General features: G+C 35.3%; 1 protein-coding gene across 2 annotated transcripts in view; it reads left to right on the forward strand.

The window, feature by feature from the left end:
- The window catches only part of LOC106109455 (RNA-binding protein Musashi homolog Rbp6), a 228,009-nt gene that overhangs the window by 29,382 nt on the left and 181,232 nt on the right, over positions 1-17,395 (forward strand). For both annotated transcript variants that reach the window (XM_013290962.1, XM_013290965.1), the window contains exons 2-3: positions 4,929-5,013; positions 16,355-16,396. In XM_013290962.1, coding sequence (XP_013146416.1) covers positions 4,929-5,013; positions 16,355-16,396 — 127 coding nt within the window. The remainder of the gene's footprint in view (positions 1-4,928; positions 5,014-16,354; positions 16,397-17,395) is intronic.

Genomic DNA, 17,395 nt, shown 5'->3' on the forward strand with positions numbered 1-17,395 from the left:
TTACCGCTATTTGTTTCTGACGTTGCGGTTTAGGGTTTTACCTCGGCCCTGTCCTATATTTATTTTCTTCGAGTTTCATTCGAATACAATAGCCGAACGGATATAATCGGGTACGTTCCGATCGTACGGATCTATACGAGCGAAACAATGGGCTTATTTGACCTAGCACTATTGTTAGGCGAGCACTACAATTAAAGTTCATTTCGAATTCGTTCACACTCCTTTAACACTTTGGATATCGAAATGGCTGCCGCTTTAGTTATTTCAGAAAGTGACTTCATTGTGATTCTATTACAAAGAGGATGAAAAATTATTATTGTGAATAATGATTTTTAAATTACGATAATTGTTTTATTGTGTTTAAAGGTTACGGTTACATTAGTATTGTACGATATTAACAGTATTAGACATACATATAGGAACCTATTGGACGTTTGTCTTGAAAAGTATAATTTATAACTGCTACAATTCAAATTTATTCAAAATTATGTCAACGAAATTCTTGCTAGTCCTTTATTTGTAACAGAATAACCAAGCGGTGGGGTATCAAAATCTGGTCATCAATAAATTAAGGAAGCGCGGTCAGCCGAGCTACTGCTCTCGCCATATAAGTTCCATTGTGCATAACTGAGGGACAGGAAACCACAATACAGTGGCAGATAAGTGCGCTCTAACATATCGCTAAACAATATGAGGTAAATTCATAACGGTATTTAACGTGTGCAATTGTAACAAGCACTTACGGGCGCACACCTGAAACTAAACTATCGTATAACTTTAAACAGTTCTTTCCCTGTGTTAGCTTTTTAACTATTTTGATGTATTCTGTATTCTTGAAGGTTATTTAGTCTGTGCTATAAATCAATACCATTGGTCATAATTTGAAATAACGACATGTAAGCTTTGTAATGGTGATCCAAAACATTATTTAAAATATTTATGTCATGGTTTTAAAATGTCGTAATTGTACTTGTTATGTTAACAATCGGATAGTAGTCGGATGTCAAAAATATAAGGGTTTTGCATTAGTTCGACGTCGGCCATATTGGTAAGGTTATTTTGTGAAAATTGGAAGAAAACATAAGAGGTAATGAAGACTATATTTTTCTTCCTCTTTGAGGTCTAGGTGCAGAGAAATAGTGCACTTCCTCAACGACTTTTTGTACAGCGGCAGTCGGCAGGAGATGCAGCATCTAGCAACGTAGGGTTAACTTTCTAAAACTGATTGTATTGAAATTTGCACATTAGAATTCGAATGAATTCACAAGATGTTAGTTTCGTATGGATTTGAGCGGTAATGACGTAGCGAGCGCCTCTGCGCTGATTGATTGTTGCACCCCGTGTCCCGCCGCGTCCCTCCTTCCCCGTGATCGCTCTATGCGTCGTAAACACAGAATCAGAATAAGTAAAGTCATTTTTAGCAAAGTCCGGAATTAATATTAATCGCTAAATGGTTCACTGATAAAAAAATATCGTTGATTGTGTATTTAAGTATGTTTATAAATTTATGTAAACAATCCAATTAGTTAAAAGCAACGACAAAAAAGAATTAAGTTTTAAAGTAGGAAAAATATGTTACGTTACTCGAAATAAGTCCCGAGTGAGTTCAGACGACTTACAAGTTCATTCTGTTTACCTTTGACCACACCATTAGGATAATGCAGTGGGAAAAGCTCTTTTCTATTTAATGAATTACTTCTCCCTTAGATGTTACTTGTTGTTTGAAGAATATCTGACGATTTAATTTGTCAGGAATATACTAAAAATAATGTAAACATCTAATTTTTATTCTTTCAAATTATGATGTTTACCTACATCTTTAATTTTATTACATAAAAAGATGAATTATTAGTTACACCTGATGCAACCAGGATTCCTAGTTTATTTTTCGTATTGGCACCGAACCGCAGTAATCTTCGACTATAAATGGTAATATTCTCACAGGGAAAAGGCAATATCCTGATCTAATAATATCCGTACTTTAACGATGTAAGCAAGTGTTACTTCATAATATAAATTTATTGGCACATTTTCTAACAGAAAACTAAGTTCCTCTTTGTAGGAAGAAAATAAGGCATCGTCTTCTTAAAGATAAGTAGAACGTAACTCCATTTGGTAAAGGGCCTCTCCACTCGTAGCTGGCACAGGGATGCCAGGATTGAATGAGCTCCCGCTCCTCTTGTAGTAGATGAAATATTTTATAACGAAAGGGAAATCGGAAGATTCGAGACAGGTCAATCGTTATTGGTGGCAGCGTACACAGCCGGTACGGTGCACGGTGTGAACTGAGGCCCTCGTTATTTTCAATTTCTATACACGAGCGCCCTTCCGCCCTGTATGCTGAAGTGAACGAACAGTCTGTGTAATTTACAAAGTCCTGAATCTTAGAAAAATCTTTTGTATTCAATTTGACGCACTACAAATATATGAAGATAATTAAAATACTAGATCAAAAACATTTTACGAAAACTAACTGCTTTCATAAATTCCAATGTGATATTAGTTTTAGCGTTTTAGATTAGCATTTATTAGAAGTAATAAGTCATTTTATTACGATAGTATTTAGCAATAAAAATACCACATTAAAATTACATGAATGGGAGTCACAGCCATATTATGCTTTAATAAAACATAGTCTTCTTTAGCTCTTTTTCTTCCAATTTGTACCGAATAACCTTACCTATAACACCGCTTTTCCATGTATCAATCCGTGTTCGCCATTACCAATATGGCCGTCGTGCAGCCGAGTTAATACATCACTTTGATTTCTGATTACTGTCCAGTTATTAACACAACATGTATTATTTTTACATTTTAAAGTTGTGAAATAGATATTTAAATAATGTTTTGAATCATAATTCCAAAGTTTATATTGTTATTTTAAAAAAGATAAACGGTATTGATTTATAACACAGGCTAAATAACTTTTAAGAATACAGAATACATCAAAATAGTTAAAAAGCTAACATATGTGTGAAATGTGTGTCAAAATAAAGTAATAATAACTATTTTTGCCAGTAGATGCATTCATAAACCACGAACGTATTCTACAAAGACAGCAAAGCGAGATAATATTCAGCATATTGCTAGGTAGGTGTTATTATAACACATCGCTGGCACCAGCAAAGAGCGAGGGTACCACGAGAAAATTGTATTTCCATTTTTACAATTTCAATTTAGTATTAATTCGAGTCCGTAGCCGCCCCGGCTCGCAGCCACATGTAAAATATGGATCGGCTAAGTGAAATTAAAAAGCTCTATAAATTGTGATTTTTGCAAGTCCTAAAGTGGAGAAGGCTTTTTATTATTTATCGCCGGCGCGTTCGCGGCCAGCACCAACTTACTGAAAATCGCTGTGTTGTTATTCAATTTAGTCGCTGAAAATATTTACTTTGACGGCGTTTTTAAGAATTTTGCAACATTATATAGCGTAAGTTTTCTTTTTAATATTTTGTAAGCACTATTTTGTCCAACATATTTTTCAACTATACGATGAATAAAAATTTCTATTTGGCGGTTAAACATTTACCACTTGTATGTTTAGATGCTGTTATAATCCAGAGTGTACACGTTATTCTTGTGATTTAAAAAAAATGACAAAAACAGATAAAGTAGTAAATAACAATGAATAAAATGTACATATTTTTTCCGATAACGAAATTAAATTTGCAACGAGTAAACTCTCATTACACTTCTTCAAAAGCTATAAATAAATATACATTTAAATCCATTTAGTAATGAAATGTTTATAGCTGCTAATATGATTATGTAATATCTTTTATGATTTAATTTTTTCCGAGCTTTATCCTCGTTCCGTTGTATTAATGCAAAGAAATGACGACTGGGAAAAAACGAATAAGAAATGAACTATGTAGCAATGTTGCATTTATTCCGTCGCAAAACTTAAGCTAGTAAGTATTAATCCAAGTTAGTTTTGCCGACGTTTATTATTTTTATCTGTAAACAAAAATTGCATAACCAAAAAACCTTTTTATAACTGCTTTCTCCTAAATGTATTTGATCTTCAAGTTGTAAAAAAATCATTTTTCGTATTTTCAATTAACTCAGAAAGGTATTTATAATATTAAATCGCTTTTTTAGATTATTGTCGAGTTATTTATACAACATCCCATTACGAAATAGGAATGAAGCGGGCGAATGAAAAATCTGTTGCAACAACGGATTTCTGTTTCAACAGCTCAATCTATTTCGTTTCAACTCGAAAAACTTTCAAGACACACTTTAAGGTTGAGCAAAATAAATACAAACGTCATTAGAGAGGCAAGACTCGGGAACGAGGTACGTCTCGCAATCAGCGGGTCTCTGCTATCGACTCGTCCGCTCCTTTTGCACCGTTCCAATACACATACGACATACCCCTAATTTTACACTTTGCAGTTTAAAATTTAATTTAATTTTGTTTACACTAAAGTAGTCTTTTGAAACATTTGAAATAAACTATTTTTGGACACAACAGCACTTTAAAAGATTAGATTGATGTAAATTCAGTTTTATGTTAATGTTAAAATATTTTTATTCCACGTTTGTTAAACGCTATTCATTTAATCAAAGAAATAAATGTAAAATTAAGTGCTTTTAAAATTACCTTCATTAGAGTTAGTGGGTAAAAAGATGTATATTTACAATTTGCAACTGCAATTTAGGTCAAATTTACAATTCCAACGAAATACCCTAATAATGTTAGTGCGCAATAACATAAACTGAACAAAAGATAGTGGTTCTTTTATAGTACTATAACGCCCATCGCTTGATACTGTTTCTCCATTAGAGAAACGTTTATCGTTGTCTCGTATCTGGTCAATTGTACGATTGGTCTCACCACAACCAGATCTATAAGTAATTACATATGTACTTACATGTTCTATATTGTATAATTGTTTTTTTCTAATTTTATATTTTTGTTCCAGGGGTTTCGGTTTCATCACATTCGGCGACCCAGCTAGTGTAGACAAAGTTTTAGCTCAAGGCACACACGAATTAGATGGCAAAAAGGTGAGTTATCATATATATTATTAAACTAGCTGTTCCCGTGCGGCTTCATCTGCATGAAATTATAAAACCGTCTTTTTTGTGTACATTTGACAAATGTCAAGAAATGTCAAAATTTAAATGCACATATGACAACAAAGGTCTTTGACATTGGATACCGATTACCGTTCCATGGCAATTTTGATTCCTTGATGTTGACAGCTTATAGTTTATGGTCTCTTCCCTACATAAATGTTTTCCAATTTATTTAACCCCTAAGTTTAAAAGCATGAAAATGTATAGCCTAGAAGCCTAGAAGCCTAGAAAGAATTACTCCAAAGTATCATACTGACATCCTACGCCACAAAGTAGCGTGTATTTACGCTTTATTATGTTAGTATATATCAGGATAGATATAGAAGGTAAACATTACATACCATAAAATACTATGGATAAATTTATTGACAAGGGGCATACAGTAGATGCTACGTCATCGCACTCAATCAAAATATACAAGGACAGTAATAAGTTAGGTAAATTAATACTTGCTGAAGGAATACGCATTACTAAGGAACACTACATAGATAATGATATAATTCATCAGGAAAAATAATAACATGTTACGAGTCGAAATTTTAATAGTAATAAACTATAAGCAGAAATGATTCACATTTATTACGATATTAAAATAACAGTACGATAAATCTTAAATATTAAATTGGTTAAATTAATAATACAATATCTCCCGAGCGTCCCAAACCTATTACTGAGCGTTATATCTGTCAGGAGAGTGAGTTCTGATTTCTTGTGAAGGTTTATTGTCGCTTCAAGTGTGACATAAATTCGCTTGCCCTCCGGCCGAATGGCCTTTGCAGTCACCATAAAGTGTTAAGTCACGCCTGTATTTAATTTTTTCATACGTTTTTACACGTGCAAATTGAGTAGGGTTTATTAAAATTTTAGTCATTTCATATTTAAATGTATCTATTTTAATTTTGGTAAAATACTTTTTAATTCGATTTGATCGCATTTAATGCAATTCATTGTTTTTAAGTTCGACAATATTTAAACAAGATTCCTATTGGAAAACAAATAGAAAATAAATCTACATCTGGATTTATTTCGGTTTTTACGTGCAAGTTAGATTTTATTGCATTCAAAGTCCATTAATCTAACCCTCAAATAAATCACTGCAAACAACGAATGGGTCAACTGTTGCGATTGTTTTATGATATCCAAAGTATTACATCGATAAGTTGAACTCCGCAAAATCTCATAAAAGAAATATTACATGCGACTGTTCATGTTGTCTTGTTATTTATGTAGATAACAATCATCTTTATATGTCGGGACGCGAGACATTACGGGCCCGCGTTCTGTACAGATGGAGAAAAAAGTCTATTACTATCGTTCGCCACGAAATAATCTAGATAAATTACAGCGCCCGTCGTTGTTTACTTTGATTAAATTGTAGTCGACTGGCTGAAGATTAGCCGAAGCCTCGCAAATCGAGCGAAGAGAGAGAGCATTTTCTCAATTTACATAAAACGAACGCGGAAGATCGCAGTAGTGTTTACATTCAATGCTCTTATATCGTCTCTAATACTGTTATCCCGTTCCATTGCCACGGTTATTACTGCTTTATTTACTTTGTGTTTTAAAACATATTCATATTACATTTACGTTTCAATTAATTAATTTTCGAAATGTTTGCATTATTACACTATTCAACACGATATACTCGACTTGTATCACAGTTGTATAAATAAATCGAAAAATCCCGAGACAAATAATTTTAAATGCCTACCGAGGTATACTCGTAGGACGTACTTCCCATTCTTCGTATAATCCTCATTTTACGTTTCTGTTCTAAACGGTAAGGTTAATCGCATGTCTTTACGTCGTAAAATTGTCGGTGTAGCGACGTTTTTCGGGAGTACGCCTGAACATAATAGCTTTCTACGTCATCAATATTTATAGATTTGCTTACGATTTACGATTCGACTACGAAAATCGTGTGCACATGTTCCCCTATTGTTTTTGCGCGTGTAACCTGCGACTGTAAATGTACGAAATCTTAAAGACTTACGGCAAGCATTTTTATTGATGTATGAAAATATTCAATTAATGTATAACTTGTCCATATTGAAACAAAAATAGGTAATCCATTTTACATTACAGAATCAGTTGGTTTAAACATATTATTAACACTGATTTATTTATCAAATATAGTTCCTTAAAATAACTCTTTAAAGATTGTTCTTATTTTTATGAATATCTATCGAGTCTGCAAGCAATTTCATCGTTCTCGTATAGCTAAACTTAACTCATTTATATTTTATTAAGAAATATTGAAACTTCTTCATTCAAGTTTGTTTCAAGGCTCATCGATTTGAAACGTTCTATCAAGTGTATCTAACTTAAGCTAAGAAAGAACAGCGATTCGACTAAGAAACATTCCAGATACCTTGCTACTTTTACATATACATTTATTTTATATAATTTTATAAAATAAGCCAATTTATTTTCAGTTAAGAATTTTATTCTGGAATTTTTGTTATTACAGACACTCCAGTATTATTATATGTATAGAAGAAGATTATTATAACTTGAATAAAACAATAAAATCGATGACATTTTTACAGAATTACTCTACAATAACACCAGAACATTAATTTGTTTTGATTTGATAGTTGTATTAATAATTATAATTAAAAAGTACTAAAAGACGTTTACTATTCATTATTAAATCGATTGCAACAGTTCAAAACGGTTAATATGTAATACATTAATACGTAAGACTGTCTACGGCCGTAGCAAGTGGTATTGTAAAGTCTTTTCAAAAGTTGTGCGGGCCTTTATTTCGTAGCCAATTAAAAATTCCTTTACCCGCAGAGCGCGGGTCGCCAGGGGTCCCTTTTGTCGCGGCCGGATTTGCGTGAAGCTGCCTCTCAAAGATGACTCTTAAATTTCATCTAGTGAGGCAAAGACAACATGGAATTCACTGTAAATTCCATTTTGAGAAGATTTACGATTTAAGAATTCTTTTTCTCCTTTAGTGCCTCTCCATCACTGGGGGTTGGGCGTCAGCTCAGCGAATCTCTCCCTGTCCTGTGCCTAGCGAAAAAATTGTTCGACGCAAAAAGTATTAACAAATGGTATAATAGTAGTATAAAAGTTATAAACTAAGTGCTCATAATGATAAAAAGTGTTATCGCGACTTGTTCGGTCCAGATCGTATGCGTTCATACAAACATACTTTGAATTTCTGCGGCCCGGGTTAGTGAGGGTAAGCCTATTTTATTTCTCCCGTACGGGCGGGTAGATGGAAAATCTCTCTCCAGTATAGTCGGGCGTGGGGCCTGCGGAGAGGGGTGCGGTATAAAAGGTCGGAATCAAGCAGCCAAGCGAGTCGGCCGGGTAAAGACGTGTGCAGATTAAAGTTGAAAGTGCTTGCTTGTACGACAACGCGAGGACATAACGGGCGTGTTAATTTTGATTAGCGGACGGGGTCGCGCGAAATTCGGTTTCACGTTCGAAATCCTTACGGTGCATACGGGTGCAACTTCAGGCAGAATCGCTGGTGCCTATAGACTTGACAGAACCAGACTTTGACTTGATTGACACTGACTGAGACCAGGCACCTGCAGGAGGTGAGGCAAATCATCGAGCTGGTAAGTACCATTTCCCCTCAGTTTACAATATTATGCCGTCCGGTGCATTCGTGGTTCAAGGGTAGGTTGTGTTGCAGGACCCGAACCTGATTGTACGGCACAAGACTTATGTCGATACGATTCATAAAACGTTCATAAGTCATCGTTTTCTTTTTTGTTTTTTTTTTCCTATGAATCAGTTTCCGGCCGACTCAGTACCATTAAACCAGTGAGTTCTGTAATAAAAAGGAAAAGATGGGGTTGATGCTCATTTTTCTAATTTATGTTGATAACTTTTTAGGGACCATTATTTAAAACTTAAGCCTTACAAATGATACTTTGAGTTTTAATGTTTCTCAAACATTGTGCAAATACGACGCAGTTACGAGGACTGAAAAGTCTAAGAGTTTAAAAAGTTTGCGTACAACAACAGTATGAGTAACCGCATTTTTTGCTTTGATGTAAAAATGTAGTAATTATAAAGTCATCTAATAACAGAAGTTATTTCAGAGTTACCCAAGTTTTAATCAGTACATTTTTTTCTAAATAACTAGAGAGTGTTTCAACTTTCGAACATTTTTTAATACTTACTTTTGATATTTTATAATAGCTTTTATATTCTGGTTGATCTATTTTGAACATTAATCGTATTACAATTTAAATACATTAAATTATGTAACGCGTTGTTCAGATTTATTTCGATCAGTATAATCTGCCAGGAGATTTACCAGCACCGCAGTATAATCGCTTTATTATCTGAATATAAGTTGTCGCTGTGTGTTATTAAATTAAAATTTATTTTACAAGTACGCAGCGCGACGGCGGCAGCCAGTGGAAAACATAAACACTCAGGCGCGCCAGAACCCGCATCGGCCAGTCAAGTGTTAAAAGCGCTTAATTAAATTCCAATGCGTATTTCCCCGAATCACGTTCAACTTTAACGCATTTAATTCGACATGATCATAAATTCATATTGCCACCTAACACGTTCAACGCTCTCTGGCTGCATTCGAAAATGCCGCCTACGTACTAGTCGCCTGCGTCCATGGAAATAAAATGCTTTTCAATGCAGCCATTGAAGTATGTTACCGTGCAACGGCATAAATTTGCTGTAGTACGCTGTTTGAATTATTGCATAACTTGTAAACACGTCTGAGACCGGGCGCTCGCAACTTAGATGCCTTCATTTTACCCTTTATAATTTTCATTCAAAAATAAAATGAATAAATTCAAACTGTGACTACGAAATATACATGCATTAAATTATAAGGTTTACCAGACTTTTACTTAGATTGAATTTTATTCAAATCATTTTAAGTCTTCATTGTAAAGATTCTTTTTCTTACTCGTTTGTCGTGTATCTATTCACAAGTCGGGAAAGGTATGGGTTAATAATAAAACATTATGGATTTAAGAGAGCCATTTTTTGTTAAAATTTATGATATATTTAGTGTGTCTGTAATGATAAATCTATTTGATGAGAGAATCTGAATTATAACAATTACATTTAGCAGTGTGAATAAAAATACGTTGTAACTTAACTATTCTCATTACCGAGTTAGTGCTAATCCAATTTCTTGCAGCTAGTGTGGGCGCAGTTAGTAGTATCGTGTAAGGGCCATAACGTAAAGCATTAAGTGATTTTTATCGTCCGACAATTACGTAGCGTATACATTGCAAACAGCACACATTTGTGCGGTGCTACATAATGTAGGCTGGACGCTTTTTGCGCCGGGTTACCCGTTTAAACAAGCCGAGCGGTCGGAACACAAAATAAAGGGAAACACTAACCGACGCCCGCGTTATTCTTCCAAAATTAACTCATAACGCCAAGAGCTGTTGATTTTTTTTCCCGACCATAATCTGCTTTAACGGGCACGGGGCCAGTAGCTTTCGTAAATCGGCCGCACGCGAGCACCGCGAAATGGGAATCTTTAAATGCTGTACATACATTTTTAATGTCGTTTTAATGCCGCGTCTCGCCGATTGCGGTAAAAGTTAATGTTAAAGCGAGTTCATTAATGATAAAAGATTCAAGAGCTGTTTAAACGCTCGCTCTAAGCTACCCTAATGTAGCAGCGAAACAAAATAATATTCAGCCGCGGTATCATCGTGTTTACAATATTTCATAAAGGAGCTTACATAGAAATTACGTTATTTAATGGAGCGAAACGCTCGAGAAATTTAATAAAAGGATAAGGTGAGTGTACATAGGTATATTACAGACGTAGGTAGAAGAAAAACAAACGTTTCACATGCGGCCCCGAAATAATAAGTTCAAGTCGAGTGTATGCCCCGCGCCCACCTGAAGAGATTGGGGGACAGGAATGCTTAATATAGAGCCCTTTACTAGCACAGGGCCCCCAATAACACCGCCGACTTTGCAAATGTAGACAAGTTTTTACTAGTGGTTATAAATAGTGAAATATCTTTACATAAATTTTTCTAAAAGGTATTATATGGAGCTTTGGCGACAGAGAGTGCGGATTACCGACGTTATTGACGTTCTGCATGAAAACATTTTCTTAGTACAGTTTTTTAAATATTTATGAGGTAAGTCTGCGAGTGATTTAAATTTCGCCGATTGAATTTAAAATTCGAAAACTTGGAGAATACTTCGCATGGGATAGCAACGATAAGGCGAAACGAATAATATGGTGAGCATTTCGCCTCCCTGTTTACGTTTGCCTGACAGACGTATTCATTCTATGCACGAAAAGTTTCTACCAGTCGTGTCAGTTCGGGGGAAACTTCCCGAGCTCGGACATCACAAACCGGCGTATATACAGTTGCACAATGGAATAAAGTAACATCGGAAGCTCGTTGGAGTTAATAAATAATACAGAAGCGGAGTGACATGCGCAGAGTGCAGTCGGGAGCGTCCTAAGTCTGTTTTGACTGCAAATATCTGCTCCGGATGTCTGTTCGTACTTCTAGACGAGAATCGAGATCTTTGTTTACTAGATGTGCCTTATATTTAAACTTCCGTGCAATTTGTTTTATCATGCAGATTAAACAAGATGTAAAACACGTTTGTTTCACCCTTTTAACAAAAGAAATTGATATGAGTAAAAAAAATTTCAATATGGAACAAGAAAGATTAACTTATTATCATGAAATTGTGCAGAAAAACGTTTGACTTAAGATCTAATTCAGTTTTAACGTGTGAATAAAGTCATTGATCTCATCCAGTATATAAGTAAGTTCGTGTTATTGGTGTTTTAGGCGGGCGAGGTCGGCCAGAGTCGGGGGAGGGGAGAGGGCAAACAGTGCGTAATCTTTGTCTCACGAGACCGCCGCGCCGGCCAACATTGTGCCGCACCGCTGCCACCAGCTTTTGTGCAACCGGAATCCGGAGATAAGCTTTTACTTTGCGCTTTGATTTAGTCCGTCGATTGTGAGGGTTTGGGTTGATTAAATTAGAATACTGCAAATCTGCAATCAAGTATACTACAAACCTGTCAATATTCTATATAAGCGTATGGTCTGCAAGATATTTTGCAGTAATCTGGGTGCAATAAATCAATTATCGGTAAATAATATGTATTAATGAGTTCTGATTTAAATTACATACGGACCAAGTATTATTGTCCAAGAAATGGTTATATTTTACCATCGCAGCTATACCCAGCATTCTCAAAAGAAGACCTCAAGTAGATTTGTAATTCTGTAAGAAAATAAAGCAATGAATGAAATGTTAATAGGCACGTGTCTCGGTGCTTCGAACCCCACATTACAGGGAAACGAATGTAGACCGCCTGATGGATAAGGTTTCGTATTTGCCCTTTTACTGTTTATGCTTTCAACGCTCGTATTTAAGAGAAAGGTAATATGTAACAGAGCGAAGGAGATATACATTGGTTGCACTTAGGTGTGAGATATAGGCCTGAGCGGGCAGCGGGCCGATTCCCACGCCATCACTGGCTCGTGTTACGGCGACGAGAAAGCCATTTTTTCTTTCAGAATTAAACGAGTGATAAAATTCTTGCGACGTAACATGAAAATGTGCGTTACCTGCCTTGCATATTTATGCGTGTCACAGTAATGACGTTCGTCGAGCCTTCGCCCCGGCGGCGTTTCATTACAGCTCCTCTCTGTGAGCGCTAAAGCAAACTCTACTTTATAAACAATCTATGTCAAGTGTTTTCCGATCGCTTCACGAGCTGTTTCCATTTTTCTTTATTGAACGACTAAAATTCAAATCAATTAAAAGTGTATTTGGATCGCAATAACAACTGTGTACTTAACTGTATTCGTCGGCGTATCGTTATGCATTTGTTTATTTTAGTGACGTTTGAATTAAGATTTCGCCGAGTTGCGCGAATGCGACTCACTCCAAGAATGTGGGTACGTAAGTCGTCACGGAACATTAATACCGACGTAAATGTGCAATATCATATATCTCAGCGGGGGAGGGTAAATATTGTTGTTAATTTAATTCTAGTTAGCGAGCGCACGTGGGCGACGGCGCGAGCGGAGAGGCTGCAGCGGGCGGGCCGCAAGTTGCGCACATCAAATATTTCAGACGAACGGCCCGAAATATACTCGCAATAGCTCGCCCCTAATCTTGAGCCAAGTCAAGTATTGCACCTGCAGCCAAATTCGTTCCAATTAGGAGAAGTTAGAGTGCGAGTCGCTGACTGAACAGCAAATGATGCGGTCCCCACTCGGCTCCGTCCGACACTTACATGTCGTCTCTACGTAAATAAATTCAATTACAGTTTGCACTGAGTGCACGTCATTAAACTTTCTTGTCCGTAGTCGTGTCTGGCGTGTGACGCTTGTTAATTATCGGGATTTTAACAACGCACCCGCTGATTGAAATTGCATGTACATGGAACTAAAATTAATTGTACCGGCGCGCTTCTTGGACGACGTACTGCGCTGCGGCGAAACACTTCGGAAATTAAAATGCCTCGTTATTTGCGCTTTCAATAAATAGAATTTTAGATTGAAATTCCATAGTCGATATATAATTCAGTACTTATTTTTAATAAAATTACGACGAAGTTATAGTCTTTAGATATTGCTATTTAATACATAGTATTAATTTAATATAGATTAAAGATTAGAAAAATCTAGAAAGACGGTACCTATTACTTTGTTTTTACGTGACATAAAGGGCGATCAACCTTAAGTTTTCTCGATTGTAATTGTAAATTACATTGATGTAAACTTTGGCGCAGATGTTTCCTCGTCCCCACCTTACTGAGCGAATCGAGGAATTATGCATGAAGTGGCTTAGCCAGGAGACAGTGACAATACGAATCGACCCGAAATCCAATAATTTCCACAAATATTGGTTTTGGCTCCATTTCATAGCTCTAGATCCAGGATTGGGTATGCAGGCACGCATACTAAAACCTAGGTCACCACTCCACTGTCCTAACAAATACATCATCGAATATTCCAACTGTAAAATGCCAGAGAAATTAACACTCTTTTAGGATAAATTCTTTTTAATTAAACTCGTCGTGTAGATGCTAATAGCTAATGAGCCCCTATTTTTACCAAAGATTTTTCTGTCTCATAACCTTATCCATTTTGCAGTATTGTATTGTATTGTTAAGTTTTTTTACAAACCTTAGTACATAGAAATGTAATGAGTATATGAATGAGCAGCATATAAATGCTATGAGTATATGAACAATCATCAAATGCAGGTGAATCGTGCGGCATGTCTTAATTGCACAAGCTCAGACATTGGCAGTTGGCTTTATATAAAATTTAACGTAATCGACTTTACGTCGCTGCCATCGGCCGTGTACATAAACCGACATGCTCTATTCCGAATACTAGTGATATCCCACTAATGTGCTTTCTCCTACAATCTTTTCTTGCGATGACACGCTAAAGTTTATCAACTTGCTGTTGAATTTTGGTTCTACTAATAACGGATTAAGGTGCTTTTCTCCTTGATTTGAGACGTTGGACTTAGGATAATAGAGAATTTGAAAGCAGCGATGTCAATCTTTATCGCTAGGGAAGTTGTAGGAAGGGGGAGGTCGCAAGCGACTAAGGAGGGTGCGGTGCTGCGTCGATTGTAATCACGCAAATGGCTCTATATCAAAATGTCACATTCCTATGATATCGATGTTTCGTTGTCAATTCTGTGCAGGACTTGCACAGATTTATTCTTGCGTTTACTTACATTTTCTTTCCTTATTAAATTAACAAAACGTTTTAACGCTTTTAGTTTACGTAAACACACATAAAAATGTAGAGAATTAAGCCCAAATCTGCGTGACGAAGGTTCTTTAGTTATTTCGCCGACAAAAGGTTACTGGGACAAAAATGTTTACTTCAAAACTTCAACTTGATTTATCAGTGGAACGTTTTACGTATAAAACTTAAAAACTAAAAGTAGCTAGGCTTAAAACCATAAAAACAGCGCCATCTAGCGATTCGCGTATGTCACGTTTTCAAGTAAAGGATCTACAGTTCTCTAAAACAATCACTACCTAGTTCATTGCTACCAAATTAAATTCTAAATTAGGATAATGTACTATACTTTCATTTTAAAAGACTGAAAGTTACATATTAAACAATCTTTTGAAACTCCCTTTTATTTTTCTATGGACACAGTCTGCCGGCCGCTGACTGCGATCGCTTCCATTAAAATAACTCGTTAAAATTTATCATCGACCCGCTTAATCGCTTTAGCACCACCATCTGGGGTTTTATGATTTTTCTGCTTGCTGTGTACACTTTTGTGGTCATTTTACAACATTTACAAAATTGCTTAGGTAAGTCAATTTAAGGTAAATGGCAATATCGAACAATTAATTACTTAAATATAACCTGAATATTTCATACCATAATGAAATGAGTTTAATAGAGATTGTGTTTTTGAACACGTGATATTAATGATTATAATGAATTTCACTGTTTACAGACGATTTACGATTTCAGTTCTATTTTGTGAGTTTTACATAAAACACTACGTACATTCATAACTTAACATGTCCACATAAACCTTAAATTAAAATAACAAAGTCTAACCTAACTTTTCAAAATATATCAACAAGTAAACCATGTATTTTATAGAAGCACTCGCTAGTTGCGATAGTAACAAATGAAATGCAATTTTTACTTTTACGTTGACAATTTCCAACAGAAAGCAGGAGCTCTATAGAATTTAGATTCCATTCGACAAAGCGGCCAGCACAAGTGGAAATGAAACGTTTTACCTTTAAAATGTCAAAGGTAGCTTCTTTGGGTTTATATTTTGCGTTTATAACGGTCAGCGGCGCGTCGGGATACGAGTAAAAAGACTGGAAGCGACCGCTCGTTGCCGGGAGAAAATCTGAGGGCTTAAACAGTGCCATGTATGAAATACTAGCGTTCGCTAACATGAAAAAGACGAGGAAATAAATCGAGTGACAACTTCGATGTGTAGGTTTTTTTTTCGATACTCTTTCCTACTGAAACCATCAAAATGCTTAATATGATTAAAAAAAATATGTTGTAACTAGCTTTCGCCCGCGACTCCCTCCGCGTGGATTTACAAAAAGCAAATGTAGATAGCCTATGTGGTCTTCTAGACTATATATGCCACATATATGCCAAATTTCATCGAGATCCTTACAGCAGTTTATGGTGCATAAAAAAAACAAACATCCATCCAAACTTTCGCATTTATAATATTAGTGAGATTACTTCCTGTAATATTTATTAACGTGTAATTAATTTATCTTTTTAATTCATTTCAGATTGATCCAAAAGTGGCTTTCCCCAGAAGAGCACATCCAAAGGTATGGTTTAGTAATATTTGATAACTTTGGGACCGATAATAAATTGGAAATTAAATGATACTGTATTAGATTAAATTAAATATTGAAGTAGGTTACCGTTTTCGGAGAACAGCAGACTTATTACGTTACGAGTACAAAACGGGCAAAGGCACGCCGTTTGTTTATTTTCAAATATTTACACAAAATATTATTTTAGGATGGACATAATTCTCGCTGGCTATTAAGATGTTAGCTCATGTTGCATAAATGATTAAGGCCTGGTAATTTAGTATGCAAGCTGTGATCTTGAGATTGGGAGCATTATGTTTAATAGTTCGGCTTAAATCACGTATATGACGTGCTATAGTTTTCCATTATATCAATACATTAGTTACGAATGTTATTGTTTGTATATAATCTTACTTCTTACTAATATTATAAATGCCAAAGTTTAGATAGATGGATTTTTGTTACAGTTTGTAGTATAAACGACTAAAAGGATCTCGATGTAATTTTGCGTAGACCTAAGGGATAGTCTGGAAAAACGTATAGGCTACTCGATTTTGTTTTTTATAAGTTCCACGCGGATGGAGTCTCAGGCGAAAGATAGTCTATTTACAATGATAAAACTAGTCTAATCTAAAATATTTAACTTTAAATATATGCATGGTAGTTAATAATATATTTTTGAATCCATTGCAGTTAAGATCATGTTTGTCCTATTCCTAAGATTATAGTTAAAGGACTCAGTTTTATTTTGTCTGACCACTTGAATCTATAAATTACAGTCGTTTTCCTTTTCAAAAAAAGTATTTTCTATAAATCATCCTCTAAATCATTATTATTATTAGAAACGACGAATTTAACGTTATTTTATACAAGATATTTTAAATTAAAGTTAATGTACGAAGAAGTTTCATATTAAAATTTCCATAGATCTTGTCCGATCCTCATTCTCTTCTCATTACGTTTAATGCACGTCAAATAGGGTATTTGCATACCTTAAATTTGTCGAGTCAT

This window comes from Papilio polytes, unplaced genomic scaffold (genome assembly GCF_000836215.1).
Source record: "Papilio polytes unplaced genomic scaffold, Ppol_1.0 DF821289.1, whole genome shotgun sequence".
In the NCBI taxonomy this organism is placed as follows: domain Eukaryota; kingdom Metazoa; phylum Arthropoda; class Insecta; order Lepidoptera; family Papilionidae; genus Papilio; species Papilio polytes.